Source organism: Falco cherrug, chromosome 3 (assembly GCF_023634085.1).
Source record: "Falco cherrug isolate bFalChe1 chromosome 3, bFalChe1.pri, whole genome shotgun sequence".
NCBI classification, from domain to species: domain Eukaryota; kingdom Metazoa; phylum Chordata; class Aves; order Falconiformes; family Falconidae; genus Falco; species Falco cherrug.
In genome coordinates this window covers 104,623,374-104,634,986 of record NC_073699.1, presented here as the reverse complement: position 1 = coordinate 104,634,986, position 11,613 = coordinate 104,623,374, and the positions used below count along the sequence as shown (strand labels likewise).

At 50.3% G+C, this 11,613-nt stretch overlaps 1 protein-coding gene, 1 long non-coding RNA gene and 1 other non-coding gene across 10 annotated transcripts in view; all 3 read left to right on the top strand.

The window, feature by feature from the left end:
* LOC102055117 (medium-chain specific acyl-CoA dehydrogenase, mitochondrial-like) overlaps nucleotides 1–3,158 on the top strand; it is a 54,262-nt gene extending 51,104 nt beyond the window's left edge. For both annotated transcript variants that reach the window (XM_055704306.1, XM_055704305.1), the window contains exons 11-12: nucleotides 90–338; nucleotides 1,830–3,158. In XM_055704306.1, coding sequence (XP_055560281.1) covers nucleotides 90–338; nucleotides 1,830–1,901 — 321 coding nt within the window. In that variant the 3' untranslated portion in view covers nucleotides 1,902–3,158. The remainder of the gene's footprint in view (nucleotides 1–89; nucleotides 339–1,829) is intronic.
* A 1,485-nt stretch (nucleotides 3,159–4,643) lies between these two features.
* LOC129735554 (uncharacterized) lies at nucleotides 4,644–10,449 on the top strand. 7 transcript variants are annotated; one of them, XR_008731263.1, is made up of 3 exons: nucleotides 4,644–4,743; nucleotides 5,422–5,525; nucleotides 5,831–6,066. It is a non-coding gene; the product is annotated as an uncharacterized LOC129735554 (long non-coding RNA). The 7 variants fall into 7 exon arrangements; XR_008731267.1 differs by lacking the exon at nucleotides 5,831–6,066 and adding an exon at nucleotides 7,924–10,449 and having other exon boundaries at nucleotides 4,654–4,743; XR_008731268.1 differs by lacking the exons at nucleotides 4,644–4,743; nucleotides 5,831–6,066 and adding exons at nucleotides 5,165–5,183; nucleotides 7,924–10,449.
* On the top strand, nucleotides 5,978–6,062 carry LOC129735775 (small nucleolar RNA SNORD45). Its single transcript, XR_008731641.1, has one exon. It is a non-coding gene; the product is annotated as a small nucleolar RNA SNORD45 (small nucleolar RNA).
* Nucleotides 10,450–11,613: the final 1,164 nt, after the last annotated feature.

Below are 11,613 nucleotides of genomic sequence, written 5' to 3'. Positions count from 1 at the left end.
TGCAGATTCAGAAGTATGAAGACTGTATTCTTGGATGTCATAGAATTTTAAGCCGGCAAAGTTAACTGGGTTTATTTCATCATTTACAGCACCAAGCGGTGTCTTTCATGCTTGCTGAAATGGCAATGAAAGTGGAACTGGCTAGGATGGCTTACCAAAGGGCTGCGTGGGAAGTCGATGCCGGTCGCAGGAATACCTACTATGCTTCCATCGCAAAAGCGTTCGCGGGTGACGTTGCAAACCAAGTAGCTACAGATGCAGTGCAGATTTTTGGAGGAAATGGATTTAATACTGAATATCCTGTAGAAAAACTAATGAGAGATGCTAAGATCTACCAGGTGAGTAAAAGAGGGAGTGATCTTCAGAGGAATGCATACATTTTATAGAAAAGAAACTAATGGCTACTGATTGAAATCATGATGTGAACATATGGGGAAAAAAAATTGAGGGTGAGAGCAATAATCCTTCCATTCAAAGAAAGGGCATTCAAATGAGGCAGATTCTTACATACAAAACTCTTTGGGTTAGATCAACAACTTAACCTACATAAGACGACTGTAGTGGTTCGGTTTTTTTCTCATGTGGTAACTCTGAAATGCACGGACTCTTCATTTTAAAGCTTTTGAACTCTTAGAAAAAAAGCACTGTAGAAAAGAAGTGATCAAAATAGCCATGCTCGCTTTGGTATTCTGTCAAGTGGAGATGCCTTACGTATAATGCTGTTCTCTTCATCGCTTCTTGCGGTGCTCTAAACTGTCTGTCTGCCTGAGACTTTGGTATAAACTGGGCAGATTACTTCAGCTGAGATATTACCATCACTGAGTATCATGGATTCATGATCTTGCATATGCTGTATTAACAGAAGTGTGGCGCAGTCAGGAGTGATTAACCCTTCCTTTTTTTATTATTTTTGCCTTCTCCAAAGAACAAAACATGCTCATATTTAGTCGTGTTTAGTCCATAGTCACCCATAATCCCCCGTTCTTTTTCTGCGGTATTATTACCAAGAAAATATTCCATGTCGTAAGTGTCCTCTTAGCATATATGATGCTGCAGTTCTTTATCCAGCAAGACTGACTGATGTTTAGCAAACTCAGTAATCTTTATTGGAGCAATTTGCCACAGCAAGCTTTAGCAGAACTGGGAGCTGAAACGCTTTAAACCACTGAACTGTGTTGCCCTTGAATCACATTGCACTGTACCGTTGGAGTCCGTGGCTGCCTTTCTGCGTTACACCTACATACGTCTTTGGTCGTGTAGCTCTGACTTGGCTGCCAGCAAGCCAAATAGATCAGGGGTGAGACACAGAATGTTTCTAGAGGAAAACGCAAGAACGCCTGCTTAAAAAAAAAGGTAAAAAAATAACGTGTTGAAGGGAGTACTAGTGAAGAAGGAGCAGTGGTAATAAATGGATGAATGTGAATATTTGCTGTGGCCTTGAAAGGCTAGTCAAAGAAAATACAACACTTGCAGCCCAGGTCACCTCCCTGCCTCCACCCTCACTTTCAAAACCGAGACGATGTATTTGCTTCCCCAGAGAATCCATTTTCCCCATCCTTCATCCGCTATGTCTGTTAAGTTTGTGAGAACCTTACAGAGTTTTGAGGAGAGCATCTGGGAACACAAGACTCTCTCTCAAGATCTTGTATGTGGTTTATTGCATTTAGCCCACTGTAGTTAATCAAAGCACGCTCAAATTTTCTTCAGTTTTCTCTCTCTTTCTGCACGTCCTAATCCACTGTGGATTTGTGCTATGAAGGTTGACAAGTGTAGAAAGATCTGTGAAAATATTTTACAAAAATGATCTATCTTGCAATTCTTCTTTTCAGATTTATGAAGGGACTGCTCAGATTCAAAGGATGATCATAGCTCGTGAACACGTTGCCAAATACAAAGCTTAAAGAAACCTACCAAGCACATCTGCCTCTACTGTAGTGTTCTGTGCTCTCACGAAAGAGGATTCTAGTGCATTTCTCGATACAATTAAAGGCGTGCATAAACCCCTTTTCCTGAAATCTTTTTGTGTACGTGATTAAGCACTGCTTCTGTACTCCCTGCCCATTCCCTCGCTTCATTTCTTCTAACAAACCTGGTGTTTTCTAAACATTTCTGAATTCCAAAGTGATCGGTTGTCCTCTTCCCCCACTCTCTTTCAGTCAAACCTTTGGCTTTTGGCAGGAGGAGAGGTAAAAACCTGCCCTGTAAAATTTATGTGATCAAAAAAGTGAACAAAATGATTATTTTTTTCTTTTTTTGGGTCTGTGAAGGCATTCAGCATGTAACGAGGAACATCATTTTCGGGGTATTTCCGTATTGTTTATAATGATACAGATTCGCTCCCAGTCTTTTATCACTGGGGTTTGGGTGGCTATCATAGTAATAAATCTCAGGGAAACTGTAAAAAGCGATTCTGCTTCCTCAGGAACATCATGCTGCTGCAGCACATGGTCTCTGGGTCACCACTTCCTAAAATAAATATGCTAACGCTTTAGTTCTGTGGCCTTCAGAGACTTTCATCTTAAAAAAAAGACAGTGAATACATACTGGCTTCTTTCAGTACCATACATTCTTGTCAATTACAAGACAGATTGGTGTTTTTCTCAAACAGTGGCTGCAATTACTACTTGCAGATCCTCTGAATTTTACAGACACTTATGAGCCAGCATGAACAAACAGCAGCTTTTGTTTTCATCGGGCTTCTTTTCAGTGACTTAATCATCTGATTCACCTGAATCTGCAGCAAAGGCAGAAACTGTCATTCAGTGCGGTTTATCTCTGTGCCTGAGAGGAAGTTACTTGTTTTCTTGTGCCTTAAGCAAGACTTGTTTATGGATGAGTGGTAAGTACAGCTCTTGAGAAATACAGGTACGCATTTTTTTATCACCGTGGGGAAAAAAAGAAGGATGAGCATTCAGTTTTAAACATGTTTTCATTTGAACTGATCCTGTGCAAAAGAACCTGTAGGAAATGGCCTTATTTTCAGGTATAACAATGCTGTTCTAAACTTGGATGTTCTAAACCCCAAATGGCCAAATAGAGTAAAGGGCAAGAAATGAGAACCTCACAACACCATGTTTTTTCACTGTAAAATTAGATGATCAAGATGTTACTTCTGACAGCCGTTGCTGCACTCTAATAAAAATGTACTTATAAGCAGAGAGGTGCAGTTGCTTTTATTCGCTTTGCTTGTCAAACCATTCAAATTGTATTTCGGGTAAGTTGTCCTGTGTCTGAGGTATGCTAACAGCTGTCCTGCAGGTCTCGCTGTGCTACAGCCCGTGGAGCTGAACAGCCCTTCCAGGTCAGCAATACCACATGCTGCTGTCTGCACGTGTGTCAGATTTAAGGATTTAGACAGTACCCAGTAGCAGTAAGAGTATCGGCTTATTGGCGAAAATGGCCTCTTTCACTATTAACACTTCTGAACCCAGCAGATGTTTCATTAGGACGATTCGAGTGAAAATGTGTAGCTTTTCCTTAGGAATGCCTTTTAACACCACCTTAATTTCAAACCCAGTATATTTAAACCTGTTGCTCCTTTTCATCAGAATATTCACTTGACTACATTTCCTGAGGAGGAGGAGGAAGTTCTGTGAGGGTTTTTCTGTTTGGTTTTGGTTTGTTTTAACCTGGATAGGCCCTTCTTTCAGCACTGGCACAATGCACCTTCCACAGACTTCTTGGGGATATCGCTTAGCACTGGCAAGGTCACGCATGGAGTGCTGGGATTCCCCTGTACAAGAGAGGACATCCTGGAGACAGACCGGGGACGGGCCGCCGTGGTGGAGGTTTTGGAAGATGAGGAAAGGCTGAGAGCTGGAGCTGTTTAGCCTGGACAAGAGAAGGCTCAGGGGGATGCGAGCTACGTGCGTGAACACCTCATGGGATGGAAGCATAGGCAGCCAGGCGCTCCTGGCAAGGAAGCGTCATTAGGGTCTGCAGCACGAGTCTGATGCAGAACAGCTGAGAGAACTGGGGGTGTTCAGCCTGGAGAGGAGGGGACTCGGGGGGGGACCTTACTGCTCCCCACAACTGCCTGACAGGAGGCTGTAGCGAGGTGGGGGTCAGCCTCTTCTCCCAGATTAACAGGTCACAGGACAAGAGGAAACAGCCTCAAGTTACAACAGGGGAGGTTTACATTGGGTATTACTAATAAAAGAATAAAAAAAATTGCCTTGCTGAAAGGGTGGTCAAGCACTGGAACAGGTTGCCCGGGCAAGTGTTGGAATCACCGTCCCTGGGGGCATTTAGAAAATGTGTAGATGTGGTGCCAACATCCCCCATAACCCTTCAGACCCCTCCCGCAGGCCACCCCCCAAGAAAACACCCATCTGCTCCGGAAACAAACCCGAGAAACAACCCCACCAAAACCCAAACCAACCAACAAACAAGCTCTGTATTTTAGATTTTTCTGTAATGGTCGGCATCAGAGACATGTTTTCTTGTAGCGTCTACAAATGGCACTCTGGCCCGGCACGGATCACGCCCGCCAGAGTGCAATGCCGGTGATGAAGAGCGCGATCAAAGTTTGGCTTGGGAAGGAAAGAGGTTTATTTCTGGCGGGGGGGAGCAGCTGCCGTCACCTGCTCTGGGGCTGAGCTGCGAGCCCGACTTCACAGGAAGCTGTGGATTTCTCTGTAAGTACCTGCAGGGCGAGGGTCGGGAGGATGGGGCCGGGCTCTGCTCCATGGCGGCACAAGGGGCGCCAGGCACACGCCGCAGCACAGGGAGCTCCTTCTGAACGTGAGGGGAAAATTCCGTGTTTGGAGGGTGCCGGAGCGCTGCAGCGGGCTGCCCGCAGAGCCGCTTCTCCGCCTGGCCGAGCCCCTCAGCACCCTGCCCGAGAACAGCTGCTTTAGCGGGGGGGTTGGACGAGCCGATGGCCAGCGCTGCCCCCCAGCCCGGCCGCGCCGCCCTTCTCCTCAGCGGCGCGGAGGACACGGCGGTTCCGGGCGGGGGGGCGCGCGCGGGCCCGCCGGGGCGCGCCTGGCCGCGGAGCCGCCTCCCTCGGCCGGCGTGGAGCAGGCGAAGGGCGTGGGCAGCCCCGGCCGGGGTCCTGCCGCCTGCGGCCCCGCCCCGCCGCCGGGCGCCATTTTCTTGCGCAGCACGGGAAGGGCCTGGCCCGGCTCCCGCAGCCCGGGGGCGGCAGCGGGGCGTTTAGGGCTCGGTGCAGCGGCGCGGCAGTGAGGGTGTAGTCGGGCTGGCCTTGGCGGCGTGGGGTCCGGGGGGACGCTTGGGGGGGAGGGGAGGAGGAAGAAAGGAGGAAGAAAGGCGGCAGCGGGGATGGGCCCCGGGGAGACGTTTCGCCTCAGAAAGGTCTGTGTCCGGAGAGGCCCTCGCCGAATTCCCGAATTGCCCCGGGCACGGGCACCTGCCGATCCGGCACCACAACTGACTGGTTTTTTTGGGTGGTTTTTAAAGGTGACGCCGCGTATGGCTGCGATAGGAAAACCTGGTGCCCCGAGCACGTTACTTTGGAGGAGCACGTGGCCTCCCTTGCCTGCAGTCGGGATGAGGAGATGGAGGTATGTGAAGTGTTGGCTTGTTGCCGCACAGCGGTGCTTTTCTGAAGAGGACTAATCTTCTTTTCCTTGTCGAGAGTTAGGGGCTGCTTTTTCCTGAGAACTCTACCGTGCTGTTCAACAAAATTCTTTATTCGGTGTGCGCTTTTGCCCCGAGGAAAATCTGATTTATTCACCATGGCTGTCTCCATTGTGGAATAAAGCTCTCGTTATTTGTGTGGGGTTTTTTTTTCTCTCTCTCTTTTCTCTTTTCACATGTAAACTGTAGTGAAAAACAGTGCTGAAAAGGCTCTGGTGCTTCCCAACAGTGGCTGGGTTGCCTGCATACCATCTCTAGCGCCGTCTCCAGGAGCATGTTGATGGTGCTACAAAGAAATGAGGTAGCGTCCCGCTTCAGGAAGAAAGCGTGTTGGGTTTGAAACCTGCAGGTAGGCCAGAAGGTGGTTGCTGCCTTGGGTCAGTGATGAGTGTTGGCATGTATTATCTGATCTAGAGTTGATGTCTATCACCACTTTAGCTCTAGAATTACTCTGAGACCCGGGGAAGTCCAGTTCCCTTAAGCTGCAACCTTGGAGCTTTTCCAAGCAGTGGAATGAAATGCCTGTCAGAGGCTGTAACCCTCTGCGTAAGCGTAAGGAGAAGGGGACACGGTTTGAGTTTTCTTCCATTTACGTGTTGGGGAGGTATAGTTTTTAGCTTAATAACTGTCTGCTACCAGGAGACATGTTCATGTTAACTGTCTGCAGCTCTGGGTACCACATGAGCAAGTACTGATGTATTTGTTATTTCTGAAATGCAGTTGCAGCTCAACTGCCGGAGTGCGATACCTGATGTGGCATAGAAGGGGATGTGTTTTATTAATTTTTTGTTTTTTGTAAGGAGGAAATGCTCGCATGAGTTTGACCTGCAAGTGACATTGTTTCACAGTTTGTGGCCAGGTTGCACTGCAGATGTTGACTTGGGGTATGAATTCCTCCAAGTGTGCTTTAGGGGAGCTCTGTTGGTCTAGATGTGCTGAGCAGTCCTGCTGCTGCCTGCATAGCTCTGTTTTGGTTTGGCTCCCAGGTGTGAGTATGCAAAAGAAAACATGCAAGTGTAGTCGGCCTTGCTCTAAACCCAGAATGGTTTTGACTTCTTCCCGGATTATCTGAGAGCCCCCTGAATGTTTCAGGCAGGCCAAGAGGTGTGCCCCAGCATTTGTGAGAGCCCACAGCTCTGCAGTTCTCTTGGAGGGCGCTACGGGTAAAGTTTTTAGGTCATGGAGCTCTTTGCAAGTCAGATTAGTGGAGCTTCTTTGGATATATGTCTGAACGTGTAGGCCAGCTGAAAGGGTTTTGTTTGCTTTCATGTGCAGTAAACACAGGTCACTTGAGTTACGATGTATACTTGTCAGTTATTGAGGAAATGTCTATCCGTGGGATGGCAAAGGAAACAATACAGGGGCACTTTTTAGTTTGTTTTTTTTGTTGTTCGCTGTAAAACCTGGGTGCGGGTTAGCATCTTGTCCCATCTTTTCAATGGTGATTGGAATGTATTTGTTTAAAAAAAAATAGTTTTCATTCCCTATCCAGCCCACCACTGAGATGCTAAGTTCACTTTTTGCCGTTGTGATCCTGTGCCATCTCCTGCACATTTATGTAAGGCCACCGGTGCTGTTATACTGGCACGCAGGCTCCTGCTGCAGGCACCGGAGAGCCTGCCTCACCTGGTGAGGAAGGATCCATCTTTGTGGTCGGCAACAGGCCGGACTGCCAGCGTGCGCAGCAGGGCCTGTGTGCATAACCCAGAGTGTGTTACAGCCACATAGTGCACAAGGGAGTGAGGTGAAGAGCCTAGGAGGCTGTGTCTCCTGAGAGCTGTGACACACCCACGGGTTATCTTAGGTGGAGGACAGCCAAGCCATTGTCCTTCCTTGTCCCTCTGGCCTGCTACCCATCACTGTTTATTTTTTCTTTCTCTGTTGCTCTGCCTTGGTCCTGTCTCTCTCTTCTGTGCCTCGTTTCTCTTACGATGCAGTTGTCAACCTCTGTTCTGCTCTCTGTTTTCCATCCTCCCCCTAACTTTCAGTCTGTGCGTCTCCATACCACTGCCTGTCCCACTGTTCTTCACTGTACCCCCCTGCCCAGCTCACTGTCCCATTATTCCCTGGTCCTGCTGCCTGTCCATTTTTCCCTGTCCTGCAGCCCAGGGCTGGTTTTCCTTTCTCCTTCTCTTTGTCCCGATCTCTGTCTCTCTCCCATCACACGGCACCCACCCCACGCCCAATCCCTCTGCCTTGATCCCTGTCTTTTTCTCTCCCTCCCTCCTTCCTTGTTCCTCTGATTTGATTTCTCTCTCAATCCATCTCTTCTGCTCCCTGGTCATAATTTTCTCTCTCTTTCCCTCTGTCCTACTCGCGCAGGGAGCGTGCGAGGGAGTGAAGGTATATGTCTAGGAAACTTCATCTCGTGAGAACTGTAAGACACCCACGTATCCTCTTTGGCGAAGGACAGCCAAGCGACGGGCGTTACGGAAGCAAAGGGAGGGGAGGAGGAGGAATAACTGTTTGAACAGTCAAATTCTCCTGGTGGCACTGAGAGTGGGAGCTGCGGTGAGTCCTGGGCCCTTGGGGCCCTGTTTCCCTCCTTATGCATCACAATCCCCGCCTGCCTCTCCTTGACTCCCTCTCCTCGCTGCTGCAACTGTTTTTAGATTGATTTTTTTTTTTTTTTCTCCCTTGCACCTTCCTTCTCCATCTTGCTCTGAGAGGCTTCCTGTCCCCATCTTTTAGGTCGTTCCTCTCTCCTGTAGCCTGTGTCTTCACCCCAGCAACACCTTCTCTATCTCTCTCTTGACTGCAGGCCACCCTTTTTGCATTCTTTAGCCTCTGTCCTGTAGCCTGTTGGCATTTTTGCTGTCTCTGGCTCTCTCTGTCTGGCTCCCTGTCTGTTTTGTTAAGTCTTGTGGCTGTATTTTTCTTTCCCCACCTTGGTTTGTCTGGCTCTCCATCCCTTCTTCTCTACCATGTCGCGTCTTGCTTCTTTCCTTCCTCCCTCCCTCCCTGTCTGTCTGTCCCCAGTTCTGAACTCTCCTTGCCTGCCTGGTATCGTGCTGCAGGTTTTGTCTGTTTCCATCTCTCTCTGCCCAAGGCCCTGTCTGTAACCTTTATTTCCTCCCTCTGCATGGAAGCTTGTCAGAACTTTTCCCTTTCCCAGTCTCTCTGCCCTATTCCCTGTTGTTCTTAATTCCTCCCTCTCTGTGCCAGTACCCATCACCCTTTGTCTTTTTTTCTGGACTCAAGATGCTGAGTTGTGAAATTCTCCCCTCTCTGCCTTGTTGCCTGTTACTTTTGAAGTTTTCTTTGTCTGCCCCTCTTTTGGGCTCCCTCCCTCTGTACCCTGTGGCCTGTTGCGTTCTCCCTCTTATTTCTCATTCTCTCTCTTGGGCTCCCTGACCCTCTTTGTTTGTTCCTCTGTCTCTGCCACCCGGATGTTGCTGTGCTTCCTGCGAGTGTCGCGCTGGGTCTGGCTCCTCGTCCCTGTCTCTTGCTTCCTCCCTCTCATCGCTGTAGCCCATTGCTATCATTTTCTTTCGCTGTTTCTGTTTGGCTCTGGCTCCCTGATGTTTCCTTCCTTCCTCCCTCCCTCCCTCTGCCCCGTTGCCCTTGGCTATTTTTTACTTGCTCCGTCTCTTCCTGCCTGGCTCCAGCTCCCTATTTTTTTTCACTGCTCTTTCTCTGTCCTGTAGCCCATCAGTATTTTTTTCTTTCTCTGGCTCTCTTTGGCTCCCTGTCCCTGTTGTTCAGGGTCGTCCTTCTGGGCCTTGTAGCATGTCACGGTTTGGTTTTCTTTCTCTGCCTCTCCTTTCCCAGCTCCCCATCCCTCCCTCGCTTGCGATCCCCCAGCTTTTCTCTGTCTTGCCCCTCTTTACTGCTGTTTGCTAATTGCTCCCTCTCTGTTGCATAGCCCATCGCTTCTTTTTACTTTCTCTCATCTCTCTGTGTCCCTCTTGCTGCCCACGTTCTCAAATTCTTCCTCTCTGCCCTGTACCCCGTTGCACCGTTGCGATTATTGTTTTCTTCTGTCCGTCTCTATCCAGGTCCTTGTCAGTGTCTTTTAATTCCTCCCTCTGCCCCCTGTAGCCTTTCTGGACTTTTTCCTTGGTCTAGCTCCCTCTCTCCAGATTTTAATTCCACATTCTCTGTCCTGGAGCACCACACTATTTATTTGTCTTTCTCCCTCCGTCTCTGTCCAGCTCCCTGCCACTGTTTTCTTCCCTTTTCATCTTGTAGCCCATGGCTGGCGCTTTTTTTTTTCCTTTCTCTGTGGCTCTGTCCGGCTTCCAGTCTGTGTTCTTAAATTCCTCCCTCTTCCTAGTAACCTGCTACTGTTTTTTCCCTGTTCTACATCATGTGTTGTCTGGTCTCCTGTCCCTGTTTTTCACTTCCTCCCTCTCTGCCCTGTGGCCTGTGTGGTCTTTTGCCTTTCTCCACCTGTCTCTGGCCAGCACTCTTTTGCTATCATTCTTTCCTCCCTCTCCAACCTGTAGGCTGTGCTTTTGTCCTTCCTCCATCTCCCTGTCTCTTTCTTCTGATGGTGTCTTTCCTCCATCCTCTGCCTAGCTTTGTATCTCCGTACAGCTGCCTGTCCCGCTGTTCCTCGCCGTATCCCCCCTGCCCAGCCCAGCTCACTGTGCTGTTACTCCCCTGTGTGGCGTTCCCAGGCCTCTTTTCCCTGTCCTGCAGCCCAGGACTGGTTTTCCCTTTCCCATTCTCATTGTCCTGAATACCTGGCAATTGTGATGGGCTGTGTGTGGCGGGGGCTTAAAGCACGTTAAAAAATGTGAATGTGAGGGGTTGAAATAAAGACAAAACCCCTCTCATTTTTGTATATGATGACAAAATATTTGTTAATATAAAAAGAAAAGGATGTTAAACCAAAAGCCTGTATGTATGACATTGTCTATTAAGTCTCCTGTCTCATGTAGTAGGGCAGGCCCTGCGCTGTGGCTGCCAGGCCAAGCCCTGTGGCGCGCTCTGCCATGCTGGTGCTGCAGCTCAGGTGTTGCACACAGGAGGTGGTGCCTCCTGCTCCATGCCACCGGCCTTGGTTAAGGCCTGTGTGACCCCGAGCTGCCTGCGGGATGGTGCCACTGCGACCACTGCTGCCTCCCGGTAAGGAGCCACCACTGCTGTGCCAAGAGTGCGTGTCCAGCGGGTGCTCAGCGCGCAGTGTCTGAAGCTGCAGTTGCCACTGTAGCCCCAGGGCAAACGCTACCCGCCAGGTGCCATGGCCCTGACCATAGCCACAAGCTCCCCTTCTGGGGACCCTGGGGGTGTGGAATGGCCCCGCCCCTTCATGGTGCAAGCCCCGCCCCTAGCTACCAGCCCTGTCCATGGCTACTACCTGGGAATGGTGTGGCTCCGCCCCTAGGGATAAGACACGCCCCTGGGTGAGAGCCCCCGTGCTCGCTGCTGCCCCCTGGCGAGTCGTCATTGCAGCCCCGGCCAGCAGGCATGAGGCAAACAGCGTGGGCATCCCCAGCCAGGGTCTTGCCGGCTGCTGCCTCGTGCCCCAGCCCGCAGCCCGGCGCTATGTTGTGCTGTGGAGGGTGGCAGAGGCAGGTGCTGCTGCTGCTGCCCGGTGCTGAGAGGGCCCAGCCCTACCGGCTTCTGCAGGCATGGGGCGGTGCAGGGGCTTGGAGCTTGTTCCAGTGATGCTGTTGACGTGGCAGTGAGGGTGAGCCTGCCCGAGACTGGCCTGGCAGCAGGAGGCCCCCCATGAATCATCGAGGGGAGCTGGGAAAGCAATCGGGGCAGGGGGCCAGGGAGATTTTCCGGGTTGAGGGGGGTGGGGGGTGTGAAAGGGGTGGCCCCTGGGGATTTGTCTTGAGGGGGGCTGGGAGATGTCTGGGGGTGTCCAGGAAGTGTCTGGAGCAGGAGGGGGGGTTGGGGTGTTCCCCAAGTAGGTGCTGGGGGGGCTCAAGCAGATGTTTATGGGGTGCTTGGGAGTGATAGCCCCGGGTGGCCAATTCTACAGCATCCCCTCAGGGGAGGTTTGGCCCCACAAAGGGTCAGTGACAGCTGTGGGTGGCCAATCAGAGGCAGCATCCC